This window comes from Aspergillus oryzae, chromosome 1 (assembly GCF_000184455.2).
Source record: "Aspergillus oryzae RIB40 DNA, chromosome 1".
NCBI classification, from domain to species: domain Eukaryota; kingdom Fungi; phylum Ascomycota; class Eurotiomycetes; order Eurotiales; family Aspergillaceae; genus Aspergillus; species Aspergillus oryzae.
In genome coordinates, this window is record NC_036435.1 from 349,916 (window position 1) to 366,292 (window position 16,377).

At 51.2% G+C, this 16,377-nt stretch overlaps 4 protein-coding genes across 4 annotated transcripts; 1 reads left to right on the forward strand and 3 right to left on the reverse strand.

The window, feature by feature from the left end:
- Positions 1 to 1,166: 1,166 nt before the first annotated feature.
- On the reverse strand, positions 1,167 to 9,400 carry AO090009000131 (uncharacterized protein; the record flags this gene model as incomplete). The annotated part of the gene is given in 6 exon segments (XM_023233870.1): positions 1,167 to 5,384; positions 5,482 to 5,831; positions 5,883 to 5,890; positions 5,952 to 6,360; positions 6,426 to 7,088; positions 7,102 to 9,400. 6 exon segments carry the CDS (start codon positions 9,398 to 9,400, stop codon positions 1,167 to 1,169), a joined length of 7,947 nt encoding a protein of 2,648 aa, XP_023088524.1.
- Positions 9,401 to 10,253: 853 nt separating this feature from the next.
- AO090009000132 (alpha/beta hydrolase family protein) lies at positions 10,254 to 11,579 on the reverse strand (the record flags this gene model as incomplete). Its single annotated transcript, XM_001816588.3, has 1 exon — positions 10,254 to 11,579. One exon carries the CDS (start codon positions 11,577 to 11,579, stop codon positions 10,254 to 10,256), a length of 1,326 nt encoding a protein of 441 aa, XP_001816640.3.
- A 357-nt stretch (positions 11,580 to 11,936) lies between these two features.
- AO090009000133 (Zn(II)2Cys6 transcription factor domain-containing protein) lies at positions 11,937 to 13,664 on the forward strand (the record flags this gene model as incomplete). Its single annotated transcript, XM_001816589.3, has 1 exon — positions 11,937 to 13,664. One exon carries the CDS (start codon positions 11,937 to 11,939, stop codon positions 13,662 to 13,664), a length of 1,728 nt encoding a protein of 575 aa, XP_001816641.1.
- A 786-nt stretch (positions 13,665 to 14,450) lies between these two features.
- AO090009000134 (uncharacterized protein) lies at positions 14,451 to 15,703 on the reverse strand (the record flags this gene model as incomplete). Its single annotated transcript, XM_023233889.1, has 3 exons — positions 14,451 to 14,473; positions 14,535 to 15,088; positions 15,147 to 15,703. The coding sequence occupies 3 exons, from the start codon at positions 15,701 to 15,703 to the stop codon at positions 14,451 to 14,453; spliced, it is 1,134 nt and encodes a 377-aa protein (XP_023088525.1).
- Between the last annotated feature and the right edge of the window lie 674 nt (positions 15,704 to 16,377).

Below are 16,377 nucleotides of genomic sequence, written 5' to 3' on the forward strand. Positions count from 1 at the left end.
AAATGAACACAAACCCAAACCACATAGCAAATCTCTTTAGCGACATCGTCCACTTAATACGAAACCATAAAACAAGCAGAAAAACCAAAGCCAACTTTATCGAAGGGGAGCTACATATACTAGCCGAGGTAGGGTTATTCCTAACCAGGACCAAAAACAAAGTCGATAACCTCAAATCCCCTGACAAGATAAAATCCTTACTTGATTTCAGCATCAAAAGAGTCGAGCTGCTTCTCGACGAATTACGGGCATATGATGCCGTCGATCGCGTCGATCGGACTGGGATACATATTGACATGGAGTCCCGTATGCGTGATATCACGTGTTCTTTTTATGCGACTAGGGCCCGACTGTGTATAATCGATATTAGGAAGCCTTGGGGTATGCTGTTGGGATATGATGTGGAATTGTCTTGGAGGCATCTGGAGAAGGGGGTGGAGCAGCTTATTTCTGAGTACGACCGAGCGGAGGTTGAGGCGTTGAATGGTACCAACAGCATATCATTGAGGGGTTGAAAAAGTGATCTGGCTGAAGGGGTTGACTAAATTTGTGACAAGTTCCTGTTTTTGCTTGTTGAACTCAGTATTGTGGGTTTAGCAATCGAACCTGTTGATAATATGATATGAGGCTTATGGTTGAGTAATCCTCTGTTAACTATGGGTTATAGAACTACGGGTTATAGATCGTTTTGCTCAATAACCGCACCTAGATATGGGGTCTTTCAATATATGCAGCGATATCCTCCCCTGGAACTGTGCCTATAGCAGATTCCCTGAATAACCGCCGCAGCTGAATAGTTGCATGATTCGCGACTGTACCCTGTTGCTACCTTATCTAGTGACTTAAGCCATTAAAACATACTGGCTTGTAATCAGATGGGCTTTGAGTGGTTGCAGAGAAGGTTTTCTGAAAGGACCTTCAATAGTGTCTAGAGTTGATCATATAATGGACCAAAAGCATAACAAGGATAAAAGAAGCGAAAAGAAGAGAACAAAGAAGGTCTTGAGAGAGGGCAGATAGCTTTCGTTCTTTTCAATTTTTTCTTTGTTTCCCTTTTCTATTCGTATTGATATAGTTAATGTAAGGCAAACTTTGGTTCTTCAGGAGCTCAAGCATTAAGTATCCTGGCGAGCTCACATCCCCAGCTATTTATCTATTCTCAGGTATCAGTAGCTGCTTTGGTAACAGAAGTCCACTATTAGACTTACCATAGGAGGCACCATCATTGAGAAATGATTGCCATTGACCGGAACCACTTTAACATTGTCCAGAACCTTGTCCCATTGAAACAATTCACCCTCGGCGCGGTCATTCAGGAACCAGTCCACAAGCTGCTGTTCCGCCGGCAGTACCTCAGGGCGAGCCACCCATTCCTGCTTATCCACCCCCTCTCTCGCCGAGAACAGCACAACCTGTGGTATATTCCGACCTGGTAGCCTACTTACTTGATACATCGACAGCTGCCGCCTGGACAATGTGAAATGATGTTTCGCGAGGGGGGAGCCCCGCTTGTTCTCTTGGACTTCGTCTTCGCTCATCACACCGAAGCGGTTGATGGAAATTAGAAAGTCAACCAGTGCATCCGGCATAGAACAGGCGAATGTGGGGCATGGAGTATCGATCAGGAACATTCTCTTGACGTCGTTACCATATTCGAGGAGTTGTCGTGCCGCTTCAAACGCCAACACCCCGCCGACTGAGTAACCACCAACCATATAAGGACCCTCGGGTTGCCGACGCTTAATCTCGGCCACGTATGTGGCAGCAAGCTCCTCAATGGAGGGAGATTGATCCGGATCAGGCTTAATCTTGAGAAAGGGGCTGTTGAGCGCGTAGACAGACACATGCTTCACCTGAGAGAGCAACGGCGCGAGGGCACCGAACACAGCACTGGAGCCAAATCCATCCGGGAGCAGGAACAGGTTGCGGTCCCCTGAATTAGAACTTGTCTGGTGCAGTAGCATCGAGGTTGCCTTTGCAGGACATGCTTTCTCCGGCTCAGCCACCATGCCACAGATTATCCGAACGCTGCGGGATTCACGACTTGCGCTCTCGGACCAGTCAACGTGTGCGAAGCCCGCATCTCGCATCGCTTGCTCCCAAGCCCATGGGCACTGCAGCGCGTACTTGCGGCCGTCATCAAACAACCACCAGCCGTCCAACAAGCCCATGACTAGATCGTACCAGGCTGACCTTTGCGTTGACTCTACCAGCACCACGCATCCGTCGTTCGGTTGTACCAACTTGCGCATGTTGTTTAGGGTGTGCCGTAGGTTGCGCGTTGCGTGCACACAGTTGCTTGCCATCACGATGTGGTAGCGCCCCAACAGCTCCTCGGGTGGGTTTTCCTCGATGTTGAGTTTCCGAAAGTCTATGTCTGCGACGCCCTTGAATGTGATTTTCTTGGCATGTGCTAACAATGATACCGAGAGGTCGGTGAATGTGTATGTAAAAGGGAGTCCAGTGGCTTGAAGCAGCGGGATGAGGTGCTTTGTGGTCCCACCCGTACCGCCGCCGATTTCTAAGACATGGAAGGGCTCGCGGTTTGAAGCTTGGGAGTGAATGGCTGCGGTGAAGAAATCGCAAAGCAACTTTGTAGCAGCCAGGAGGTCGGGTGCATTGGCGTAGTAGTCGTCAAGGAGGCGGCGACCTTGATCGCTACCAAACAAAAGGGAGACGGGGTCCGACTTGCCTGTCAAGCACTCTGCTAGGTGTGGTCCGAGGAGGCCGAGTAGACCGTGCGTAGATGCGTAGTGAGGAAACTCCGATATAAGCTCCATAATCAGCTCCTGGCCAGAATCTTTCCTACTGTCACCGTCCAGAGAAACAGGGCCGCGTATGGAGTCACCTCCTGTTTTCTCGACTAGGCTGACCTCTTCTAACGTCTCCCACAGCCAGAGGATCTCCCTATGATACTTCGGCAGCGTTCCTTGCAGATCAGGGAGATTCTCCCCTGGGCTGAAATCCCTAATGGGACAGTGGAGCTTCTTGAATGCTTCAAGAATGAAGGCTGTAGCAGTCCTCAGCTGTAGTGGGTATACTTGATCCCAGTAGCCAGTGAACCTGGTATCCTTCGCATGAGTGTCGAAGCCTCGGCAGACCCGTTGAAAAGCCGTATGTATCGACATCCTGTCGCCTTTGACTAACGTTGACTTCTCACTCCCTGTTGGGGTAGTTGCACCTGTATCTAAGCCCATAGAAAGATCACTTCTGGGATTGCAGCGTGTGTAAGAAAAGTTGGATAAACTGGTCGTAGGAGTTCGTACCGAAGTGTTACCACCACCCGCAATATAATCACAGAGAGAAGCCACATCGGCCATTGTAGCAAATTCGCTCGGTGATATATTGAGACCCAAGTCTTTGTTCAAGTTGCTGATGATCTCCGTTTCAATCAGTGACTCGACACCGAGATCCTCGAGTTTCGAATCCATCTGAATGTCTGTGACTGGCATGTCGAGAGACTGGCCAAGGATGTGGAATACCGTCTTCTGCCACGCTGGAATATCATCATCGGCACTTACAGATACAGTGTCAGGATCCTGGTCTTCACTGTCGACATCGCTGCTGGCGGCGCTGTCCACTCTGGAGGAAATCAGTTCACATAAACACGCAACATTTGTGGCTACTTTCATTTCGTCAGTTGAGATCTGGGTCTGGAATTTGTTACGGAGGTGAGTTATAATTTCCGAGCTAACCAATGAGTCCACACCAAGTTCCTCGAGCAAGGCTTGATCTGTGACCTCGGCAACTGGGACGTCCAGGGACTGGCTTAAGACTTCTTGGACGCCATGCAGGACATTGGCTGAGCCTTTCTCACTCTCGCTGGACTTTACCTGAGGCGCAGCAGAAGCGACTTGGGAAGGAACTTTGGGCGACAGTGGTGGAGTAGCAAGGTTAGTCGAGCCCACAGAATTGTTGAACTCCATCCCTGGATTAGCCCCTCCCAGCACTTTAGCTAGCGAGTCCCGAGGGACCCTCGAGAAGTTTAGTCCCCTGGCGGACCAAACAATATCTCTAGTCTGCGTGTCAAATGCAAACACATCCACAGCAGTCTCTTTGCTGTCCTCACGGACAACCTTTGTGTATACTCTGTATTTCCCGCTAGCCTGTAGCCTGTTCAGGGGTCCCACGGAGTCCATTCCTGTACAGATGCAAGATGTGTTTTCAGCCTCCTCCTCATCGGTAACCCGCAGCAACTGTATGAATGCACCTGGAACTTGCGAGAAGCTGTCCACAACGACCGGGTCCGAAATGCCGACGTTCGACGCCTTGGCTATAGCATTCAACTCGTCCACGGGTACTGTGATGTCCCCGGCGCTTTCGGAGCCCTTGCCAACTAAGTAGCGTAGGCCCTTGTAGGGTGCTGAGTATGTGGCCAATTCACCGAACACCTTATACACCATTGCACCGCGCAAAGCATCCGTATCGCTATCTTCCTCCAAGAGGTAGGTGATGCGGGCCCACTTGTCCCTTTTGTCCCGTACTTCCTCCACGCTGCTAGTCCTGCTGTTTCGCAAAGCGATGCTCCCCGTAGCATGTGAAATTGTCCTATCATTCTTAGTCGAGAATATTTCGAAGTCCCATGTGCCCCGACTCTTTTCAGTCAAGGTCAAAACAACGGACCGCTCCATGTCCAAGCCTAGGGGTGCCTTGATATCGACGGCATTTGCTACAATTTCCGGGATGTTAGTCGCTGTGTGCTCTCCAAGAAGTAAGATGACGGCGCGTGAGGCTAGCTCCAGGTACATTGATGCAGGACATATTGGAGACCCAACCACGACGTGACCCTTAACGAGGTCCTGGTACCGCCTACTACGCATGTCGATTTTGAAAATGGACCTGCCCATAGTCTGGGTCTGGGACTTGTCCTGCACTATGTACGGGAAGCGATCGATATCACCCAGGCAGTGAGAACAGATTCCACCTCGTGCTGGCTCTTGCTCATCTATCTTCCCATCTCGGTTACCCCCGAGACCAGTGTACTCGAGCCAGTGGCGGTGCTTCTCGAACTGATACGGCGGCAGAGACACGGGCACGAACTTCGCCCATTCACTCCGGTGGAACAGCCAGAACTGTACGCTAGTCTGTCCATTCTTCCATAGTGACACCGTGGCGTCGGCCATGGATTGCACCGGGTCTGTCCCACTGATTGGCATGAAGGTATGCTGAGACTGGGTTTGAGGTTGCGGTAGCGCATTCCGCGCCATGGTTATTATTGGACCCCCGAAGCCGGCTTCCAGAAAGGTGCAGGGCCCCAGGCAGTTGACAATACGTGAGATGGCCGGCCCGAAGTACACAGGTTCGCGAGTATTGCGGGCGATCACATTAGAGCCGGGCCCAGTCCAGGGTTGCTCGTGGCAGGATTCGAAGGGGAAAACGGGGGTCTGTTTGCGAGAGAAGAGAGGGTTAGTGGTAAGTTATCCAGAGGGCAAGGCTGGAAAGGAAACATATTGGCACGATTAGGTATGATCCAACACTGACCTGGAATGGTATCGAGGCTGACAACTTTTCACTCTCGTCAATGATAGCGTCAGCCATATAAGAATGATACGCGTGTGTACCTTCAAGGACTTTGAAACGCAGCTTCTCGCCGCTAGATCTCTGTTCGTTTAAGTACGATTCGAGCAAGTCAATGTGCGTCGTGCTTCCGGCAATCACATAGTTATTAGGTCCATTGTAACAGGCGACTTCGAGCTTGGCTTCTGGGTGCTTTTTGTGGAACGATTCTAAATGCTTGCTTGGCGTTGTGTCTGTTCCCACTAAGTCGGCTTCAATAGCTACCATGGACCCGGGGTCGTCTCCCCACACCTTCTGGATGATGGCTGCGCGTCCTACTGAGACGTTAGTACCCTATCGTTCTTACATCTAGTTTTGGATCCCACTGTATATACTAGTTAGCATTCGCCCATACTTGGAAGATAAGGCAGTAGTTCAGGAGGTGGACAACGAACCCAGTAGCAAGCTTAATGCCAGCCTCAAGCGTCATGGCACCCGAAACCGTGAGTGCAGCCCATTCGCCGAACGAATGGCCACAGATTGCCTCAGGCTTCACGCCAGAGTCGATCCATGATTTACCGCACGAGTACTGGATGGAGAACATAACCGCATGGCAGAGGACGAGGTCGCCATCACCATCGATGCCCTGGAGAACGGCTGGAAACAGGCTTGGCAGACCAAGTGACTGCATCACTTCCTCGCACTGGTGTAGGTGCGTTTGGAACAGCAGAGAGCTGTCATAGAGCGGTTTGGCCGGGAGGATAGCGTTGCCATTTTGTCCGCTGAAGAGGAGCACTATAGGCTTGGGACCTTCGGAAGTGGTGTGACTCTCGGGCTCCGAGAGCTGGGCTTGTAGGTCGCTCACTGAGTTGAAGGAAATCAGCAGCTATTACCTAATATTAACTCAGGGGAGCTTTAGGGCTTCTTACAAGATGTGGCTGTTATGCTGAACACATGTTGGAGTTTACGATTCTGCTTCGTAGCCAAAGCGAAAGCAAGGTGAGAAGTCAGTTCGGGTGCAAGTGAGCCTTGCTGGATCTGAATCTTCAGCTTGCTACAATAAGAAGCAAGACTGGCCTTGGAAGCAGCCGAAATGAAAATAGGCCACGCAGAGACCGACGGACTAGGCGTAGCTGAAGCTATAGACAAAGGTGATGATTGTGAACTCGGAGGCGGAGGCGCAACGACAGCAGCAGCGTTGTTACCTGATGCGCCAAAATTGTTAACTACTGCCAGGCGCAACCCATCACACCAATCCGTTAGCGACGTTGGGATAGTCATCATATCGGGCTCGAGGGCCGGAATGCTTGGATTCAATGTTAGGAATTCAGCCTGGCCTGGGATCTTTCCGTACTTCATCATCAGCAAGACCTTGATCAGCGACACCACACCTGAGGCTGGCTCCGAATGCCCAATATTGGGTTTGACAGCGCCAATGTACAAGGGTGAATGTCTATCCTTCCCGCCCAGGATCTGCCGGATGCCTTCGACCTCGACTGGATCACCGGCACGCGTGCCTGTGCCATGCGCCTCTACATACGAGACCTCTTTAGGGTTAACGCCAGCACGGCCCAGCACGGCCCAGCACGTCTCTGTATAATGCACTCTGGCTCTCGACAGTCGGGTTCGTAATACTGGTACTCTTGATGTTTTGGTTGTTACCGGTAGCCAACAGCACCCCATGGATATGATCTCCGTCTCCCAGCGCCTTCGCCAGCGGCTTTAGTACCACAACACCCACAGCCTCACCACGACAGTATCCATCAGCACGGGCGTCAAATGTCTTGCAGGGACCTGTCTCATTGATGAATCCACCTACACGCATCGCGTTATACGTTACCATGTTAGTTATCAAGTTGACGCCACCCGCGACGGCGCGCGTGCATTCACCTGCCTCGATGGCACGGCAGGCTTGGTGGATGGCGACCATTGCTGATGAGCAGGATGTATCGATGGTCTGTGAGGGTCCAGTCCAGCCGAAGTGGTGGCTCAGCCGTCCGGCTACAAACGAGCGAAGCAAGCCGAAGCCAGTATACGGCGAGATAGGATGGCAAGCTACATTCAGAGCGTAATCCGGTGCATTCATGCCGATAAAACAACTTGTTATCTCACTATCACTGGACTTCTCGTGTGTTTCCGCTTCTTGTTTCTGACCACCGCTGAAGCTACCGGCTGATTCAAGTGCATGGTACGTTGTTTCGAGCAGTACACGCTGATGCGGGTCTAAGGCTGCTGCTTCGCGCTTCGACTTTTTGAAAAATTGATGATCAAACGAATCGACATCGTCCATAAAGTTACCCCAAGTCTTTCCATCCTTGGCTACCCCGGGGAATCGCGTCTCGTCGATCTCTCGTGTCATGCTCCTATCTGCCTGGATGACCTGCCAAAGGTCGTCTGCAGTATCTCCAGCCGCTGTGCGACAAGCCATGCCAACCACTGCGACCGCATGCTCGGGGTAGGTTTCGTAAGGCGCAGCGGTGCTCTGCATTCTTTTTTTACGCATTGTGATATCCTTGAGCAAGGGATGGCGCAACGGCCCATCGGCCTCGAGCTTCAACACCGGTACAACCACCACATGGTCAGTCTCAAGACTCACGATGCGGCTCCAGGCATCCATGGCTTCAGATGTGCTCACGGCCGCAATGCCCCGAGCCTCCATCGCCCTGGTGAGTATCCGTGTGACGGACTTCGTTTGTGCCGCTAATCCTACGCCTCGCCAAGCGGTCCACAGGATGGACATGCTATTGTCACCATGGCGTCTTCTGTGTGCCGCCAACCCGTCCATAAACCCATTCGCCGGTGCGTAGGATAACTGGCCAGGGAATCCAATGAGCTGCCCGATTGATGACATAAAGAAGAAGAAGTCCAGCGTGCCGGGGGGAAATAGCGTATCCAGAGCTAGGGAGCCTCTCACTTTTGGGGCTAGGACATCTGCGACATCCGACGGCGAGCAATGCTGTAGTGTATGGAAGCCTGCGACACCGGCCGCATGCACCACCCCCTTTATGCGTGGGATGTTCAATTCGTCGATGGCTTGCCTGAGCAGAGTCTCTGCTTCAGGTTTACCGAAGTCAATAGATAGTACATGGACCGAGATGCCCATATCCTTGAGCTTGGCGATTCGCGAGACGAGCTTCTCATGATCTGCATTTTTTGCATTTCTGCCTAGGGCTGGAGTGAGTCCACCACGAGACACCAGTAATAAGTTATGAGCACCCCGCTCGCCCAACCATGTCGCAATTTCCAGCCCAATACCTCGTGTCCCTCCCGTGATGAGGTACGTGCTGTTCTCTCTAAGCTGAAGCTGCTTCTGATCGTTCAATTGGTCCTGGAATGGTTGAAGTGAAGCTGTCTGCGGTACGCCCTGGCATATCCTAACAACGTCGAAGCCCTGCGCGTACTTGAAGGCAGACAACGGAAAGTGCCCTTGGTCTTCATCAAATAGGCCGCCAAAACCCTCCGCCATTTCCGTCTTCATGACCCGCGCCAGGCCATACAGCGGGGCATACTCTAGACCGTCCGTACCGGAGTCCCTCGAGATGAGCGAGAAAAGCCTGCTCGTCCTGTCTCGGCTGTCCTGGTTATGATGATACAGTACCTGCGCTGCTGCAATCAAACTGGTGCACGACTTCGTCACCGCTTCGTAGACGCCGCTCTTCTCTCTGGCCACGTGCGGGATGTGAACAACAATCGTATCGGGCGTTAACAAGGGGGTGATCTCCGTAGCATGGCCAATAAAGACAGTTGTTAAGCCCTCACTGGCAAGCTGGGCCTGGTATCTAGATAGCCTTTCCCTGCTGTCCTCGTCTGCGGCTAAGAAAACAACCTTTCGAAAGTTTAGCGGTTCAGTAGAGAGTTCGGCGGACATCCAGTCAAGCCGGTGAATCATCTCGTTGATGGTCATGACGATTTGTTCTATTGAATACTGTGGATTTTAGCGATAACGTGTTGTAGTAGAAGGGTTGTTCAGTGCAGAGTAAACAACGTGGCAGCGTATGCGTGCCAGACTGATTTGAATCCTGACTGTCGGCTTCCACCTTCGCAATATCTACGACTTTCTGCAGTCTACAGTATCAGAGCTTTTATATATGAATTCCTTTAGTAGTAAACCTACTACTAAGGAAACTATAGAATGGATAAAAATGTTTAAGCTTATTCCAACTATTTCCTATTCTAGTATATGTCGTCATATTAGCCCACAAACCGGGATCGTTGAGATATGCACCGTGGTATGGATCTGAATTAACCCTTGCCTGTAACCAGGAAACTGTTATTAGCAGTCGCACATAGGCTCATTTACTGGTCCGACGTATGAGCAACACGTAGGCTGCCTCATCTAGACCCGGTTGCCGGCATGTCTGATATACCGATACAAGGACTCTGGGCCACGCCTTATATAGCCTTTTGACTTTAATAGAGTTTACTAGGATTTCCATTATCTTGATTCTTACTTTGTATAGTTATGTTAACAATACTCATGATATACTCTAACTTTCTGATACTAAAAAAGGGCTATAAGACATCTTAAAGCAGTATTGCATTCAAGATCAGACCTTGCCAACCGGTGCGCCTGCGGAACGTGGTAGGCCAACGGGCTTCAAGAAACGCAGTACTAGGGAGATCAAGGATATTCGGATTTCTAAACAAAAATGTATTGGGACCGAAATGGAACGAATCAGACCCTCAAGCAATCGGAATCTATATAGGCGCTCGGTAATCGTTGACTGAGGCAACTGCCGTTACAACTGAGCAGTAACTCAGTGGTCATGGGTCACATTGCCTAAAGTCTTGTTCAACCACGCATGGATAGTCCTCGAAAGCTCCTGCCCAGCAGCAGTCTGGCAATGAAAGCCAGCCACCCCCTTGAAAGTATGCAGAGTAGCCCAGTGGCCCAGCGCATCCGCCACCTGCTTCGGCTGTCCAACATAACTGCTCTCCAGTGCGGCATCACCGACAAACACAGGGATCTTGATTTTGTCAATGAAAGACGACACGTTGTACTGCTTGATCTGGGTGAAGAAGTCAGAGGGCGAGTGCGTCCGGAACGCCCACATGCCTTGGTCAATGCCCCAGGCGGCGCCGGTGGATAGCATTCCGGCTTTCCGAGCTGAGAGGAGGACGTCGTCGAATTGCGTGTAGTTGCCCGCCTCGTAGATGGCGAGCATTTCCGATGATAGCTCCCTTATATAGGCAGCGTAGTTGTCCCAGACGCCATCAATCAAGACTACTGCGGACAGGCGGGGCTCGAACGCTGCGACACGGGCAGCCAGGTAGCCGCCGAGGGAGTTGCCCACGAGGACCAGACGGTTCTCGTCTATGACGTCCTTTTTCTCCGAGAGAACATAATCCACGACGGGGATGGCGACTTTCTCCCAGTCGGGAATGAAACCAAGGTTCTGGTTACGGCGCACCGTTGGTTGTCCTGGACCTTCGTAGGTGATACAATTCCATCCTCGGGCCAGGGCGGGCGCCACGTAGTTGTGGTAAGAGTCCTCCTGCGCAGCGTCGAAGCCGTTCCCGATGATCAACGTCGGCAGCTTGTCGTTCTTGCTCTCGGAAGCAGAGTACCAGATAGCCTCGACGGTGAAGTTACCCTTGGTAGCTGGAATGCGGATGCGCTTGCCAGGAATAGGCAAAGCAGCTATACCCTTGTTGAACGCCTCAATCTGCTCGGCCCACAGGCTGTTGATGAGCGGATTGCTCCAGTTACCGTGGTTGTAGACGTCAGCCCTGCGGAAGTACTGCGCCGCAGAGAACCACGTGTCCCTGACATTGAGAGGGTCGTAGGCATTCTCCGGGTCTTCGGCCTGAGCCTTGGTGTCGTTGGCGAGCTTATAGAAGACCTCGGTGAAGGACGTCATGTTTCCAGGTTTGATATCTTTGGCTGCGCCAAGGATAGGCCCGACGTCGCCTCCCCCAGTGATGGATTCGCCGAGAGGCGTTAGCAAGTCGAAGTTCATGGTTGAGTCATTGCTCAACAACAGCATGGTGCTGTTAGCTGTGCTATACGCGGCGGACGCTACACCGCAATGCAGCAGAGCGGCCAACAGTGGGCCGGTGTAGACGGAAGAGTGTAATTTCATGGCAAATAATGAAGTAAAAAGAGAGCTTGAAAGAACTGTGATGACTATACCGGTTCTTCCTGATTGATTTCTCTTTTTTCTTGTGTTCCATCTCTTCTTCTTATACTTCTTATATCGATGTAGGCGGCAATTAGGGCACAAGTCGTGCTACGTCATTAGGCCTTTCCCAGGCTAAACCACATCGAGTAAGCGTTTTGCGACGGGGTCCTCTGATTGGTCGCGCCCGCGAGCCACTGCTATTATAAGTACGAGTAAGCTCACTGCTGTAACTCGGCTGTGCACGCTTTACGATAAAGTTACTTAATTTTACCCATCCATCGCAAGCAGATCTCCTTTTCCGGCACCGTCGCTGTCGCAATGGTTAACCGCGGACGCTCCGGAGGCTGCGTGACATGCAAGCAGCGCCGCGTTAAATGTGACGAGGCAAAGCCCGAGTGCCAAGCGTGCCAACGCCTTAAGCTTCGCTGCGGAGGCTACAACAGGCACCAGAATACCAAACTAAAGTTCAAAGATCAGAACCACAAGTTTTGCACCAATACCAAACAAGATGTCGTTAAGGTTGCAACAAGTAGTCCGGGCCGGTCGCCTGAGTCTAATGTCCAGGACCGGGAGGTTGTGAGGGCTTTGACTTTGCGGCGGCTCTCTGAGCCCGACACCGCCGTGCAGTTCTATCTCGGCCATTACGCCAGCATGGGTCGCGATATGGGGTCCACGCGCGGATTCTTCGAAATGCTCATTCCAGCATATTTCTCGGAGCGGGAAGATTCGGCCCTCTCACTCGCCGTGTCAGCGTTGGCTTCAGAGACCTTGTCCATGTGGCGACAAGATGCCACGAGCTTCCGATCACCACGGAAGTCTTATTCCCGGGCACTCACACGCCTTCAGACCGCAATACAGGATCCTATAGAACGTGGCAAGCCGGCAACGGTGTTGGCCGTGCTGGCGCTGCAGACTTACGAGAATGCCTCGGCGGTATATGGTCTTCGCCGTGTCTCAAGCACGCACCACAATGGTGCAGCATCTTTGCTCTCGTTTATGGGCTCGGACGATATGGGCGGGGTGGTGCGCGCCTACTTACGAAGGTTTATGCTACATACCGAGGTTTCGACCGCGATACGTCAGAAAAAGCCACTGAAGAGGATCGCATACTCATGGATTAGGAGCAAGGAAACGATGGCTGTGCCAGAAAACCCCAGCGCAGCACTCGATGCCATAGGGGCGTCCGTTGCCGAGTTGCAGGCCAGCTACACGGAGTTTTTGACACAAGGTGGCTCCGCAACGTCGTTGAAGTGCGTTCCGAAGGAGTGGATGGCCGCTGCCAAGAGAGTTGATGCAGAGCTTCTAGCGTGGGCGGAAAATGTACCGGATCACTGGAGACCGGTAAGGCTGATAAGTGGTCGGGATATCGATTTGTCCATACCCACCTACCAATCTATCTGTGAGGTGTATCCTTCCTGCCAAATTGCCAGCATCTGGAATCTATGGCGCTTTCAACGCCTCCTGCTGGCCAAGATCACACTCGGCTCCCTCAATGCATTCTCCGATCTGAGCCGCTTTGGCCTTGCATACGGGCAGTTTGTCGGTGACCCCACAGATTTCGTCAACTGCCAACAAACACTCCAAGAAGTGGTCGACAGCGTGTGCCACAGCATACCCTTCCACCTCGGCAACCGAATCAGCCGGTCCAGTCTCGCCGATTTCACTGACCCGACGGTTTTGCTTCCCAGCTATAATGCATTGGTAGACGGCACACCACTAGACAGGGAGGTTTTCGATGGCATATCGAGAGATGACCACAGGCGCCACGTCATTGCGCAGGGGCCGTGGCGCGCCATGCACCCCCTGAGCCGCTTGTTGGCGCTCTTCTCGGAAGATCACGGCGAGGTGATAGCGAGTCTTCTCAGACCTGGACAGCGGGAGTGGATCTGCAACCAGTTCCTGCGTGTCGCCACGTTGCTGCATCTTCCGTTGGAATCGGGCAATGGCATGGAGAGCTCAGAATCGCCGGGAGGGTCTGCGGATGCCAAGGCTGAGTATCTGGCCAGGGAGATTAGGAAGGGGGCAATTCTTATGAGCGGGCCGTGAAGCTTGGAATAGTCAGGGCCTTTGGTTTCTTTTACAAAGCCTAAAACTGCACCACGGTCCCCAGTGACTACCATGAATCCCGCGGGGGACTACTCTTACATGATTAGATTGCAGCAACATCCTCAATATTCATAGATATAGTATATTATCTACTGTTATTTGTCCTTAACTTTATAGATATAATATTCTACTCAAAGTGGTACGATCTAGCTGGTAGACTCACTGACAATATATAATAGAATATCTATGGGCGACAGATAAAAAACTCTTCACTATTGTTTTGCTGTCCATCTCCAGCCAGCTGAGTGACATCGACAATATTCCAACGATCTAGCTAGCCATCTGAGCAGCAATAATTGCCAACTTTCTGCGCCCTTTACACACCTGGTGACATTTAGGACAGATGTAGGGACTCTTCCCCACCAGCACTTTGGACTTGGGAAAAGTCTGGTGGCTGAAAACTGACCGCGCACATCTTCACGCGATCCTATGCCAAATATGGTGATATTGGACCTCGCCTAGTATCCTCAGCAGCCCTCAGACCATCTCAAAGGTTCATCCCATCCATTTTGGATTTCCCAAGGTACGTATGAAATATTTCGCCTGTTAGAAGTTCTTAAATAAATGCTCTGGGGTATATGTAAAGCAACCGATCTTGAACCTCGCTCTAGGGCGAAATGTACAGTCACCTAAAACCCTGCGCCACACTTAACGGAGCATACAGAGAAAAGTCCATAAAGCTCCGGTAAGTTTGAAACGTCGAAGAATCAAGAGGCTTAGGATACGTCAAGCGCAATTGTACATCCGGTCTAAGTGGAATGCCCTTCGCTGCAATATCAACGCTTGGGTCATAGAGTTCGGGGTATGTACCGAAGAAAGCAGGATCCATCTTATAATGTGATATCCCACGATCGATATCCAGTTTTTTAAACACAGCTCGAGCGTATTCCGGGGACGAGAAAAGAGTATCGGCGTCCGGGGCTGGAAGCATAGCAGACGGCTGAGGGTCACTTCCTGGTGTAGTTGAGGGGATATTCGCGATCACGTCCGTTACTCGGATGTAGGCCGTTACAGCAGGAGCGCCCATTATGAGATCGGCCATGTTCGCTTCGACGACGTAGCTGCTGACGGTGTCGCAGAATATTTGGTCGATTTGGGGATTGGCTGCGTGTAGTCGAATGAGTCGGTTTCGGATCGTGGGGAATGGTATCCAGTCAATGACCCGGGGGTATTGTTGTTGTAATTGTACTTCTGTGGGTCTGTATTGCTCGTGGACCTTGCTTAATGTCCCTGTGCAGGGATAGATCTGCCACGCTGTCAAGTCGACAATGTGGTAGAAACGCGTCTTTGCGTACCACGCCATAACGTCCGGTCGGGTTATACTGTTGAACAGGGAAAGGACCATGAGGACCTGTTGGTAGAGGCTGCCGACAGGATGATCAGCAGTATGTTCAAGGGTGAATACACTTCGGGAAAACTCACAGCTGTGGAGAAGGCTGGAATAACGGTCTAATGAGATCCAATCTATTCTTCAATAATTTCTGAAGTACTTGAATGTGGTCCGAGAATGGGGAATTGGATTCTGTCCAATCCTTGCCCAGTGTGACGCTGAATTGTTGGCTGGAGGTTAGGGCATTCACGTACGGCTGCAGGCCCATCTGATATTCGAAAGACCAGATGTTCGGTAGCTGGTGGCTCAAGCTATTTGTATGTGGTGTGAGACTTTCCAGGGCAAGGATATCATGATTGAACTCTGGAAATGAGTTATCAGATCTCGCTAGACCTTGATTGAGGGTTTGAGGCATGATGTCCACGGGATCGTCTAGACCTGACGATTGGTTTTGTATCAAGATGATGTGAGTGGCACTGGAGGTAGATGTGTCTAATTTGGGATAATCATCGGCTGCGATATCCACATCTATGTCTTTAGGAGTTTCTTGTCTCGAAGATGGTGACTCAGTCGCCTCCACCTTGTCTGTAGATGCAACCTGTGATGGTTTATCAAGTACAGACGATACGGAACCAGACAGAGCCTGCATCGTCGTGATAACCCTAGACAGCTTCGACTGGACATCAACAAGCTGTCTTCGAAGACATGCATTTTCCTCCCGCAGCGCATGGATAATCTCATTCTGCGGTCGATCTCCTGAGTCGGCACGATCCCGGAGGTTCCTCAAATACTCCGCCTGTCGACGACGAAATGCCCGCTGAGCCAGGCGATTCCGGAGTTTCCTACGAAATGGCTATTGAGTGGTAGAACATAGTCATGACTGTGGTAGAAACATACCGTTTCTCCTGGTCGTCATCTGTGCTATCCAGCTTTCTCTTGCTGCTTTCGCGGGTGGACCTACTTGGACTCATGGCATCAAGCCTTCTTGAGCAAAATTTAGTCAAGTGTAATTGGTTTGCGCACGAAGAGTCATGGAGGATCTGTTGATCAGAACGAGTGGGGATTCTTTTAAAACTAGGGCTCGCATTCCCGATGTCGATCGGGTTTGGACCTCGGTAATACGATCGGCTTTGGGCTCCATCGAACGGGAATATTGCACACTAAACTAAAGCCAGATTAGTGCATTTATAAAATGTTGTCTTATAGAAGAGTTGACCAGAATTATTCTACGTCTAAAATACCCTGTCCGTGTTTCCTGAGAATATCACCACATAAGTTCAAATCGCTAACGTGATACGTGTTGCCATATAGCAGCATCGATCA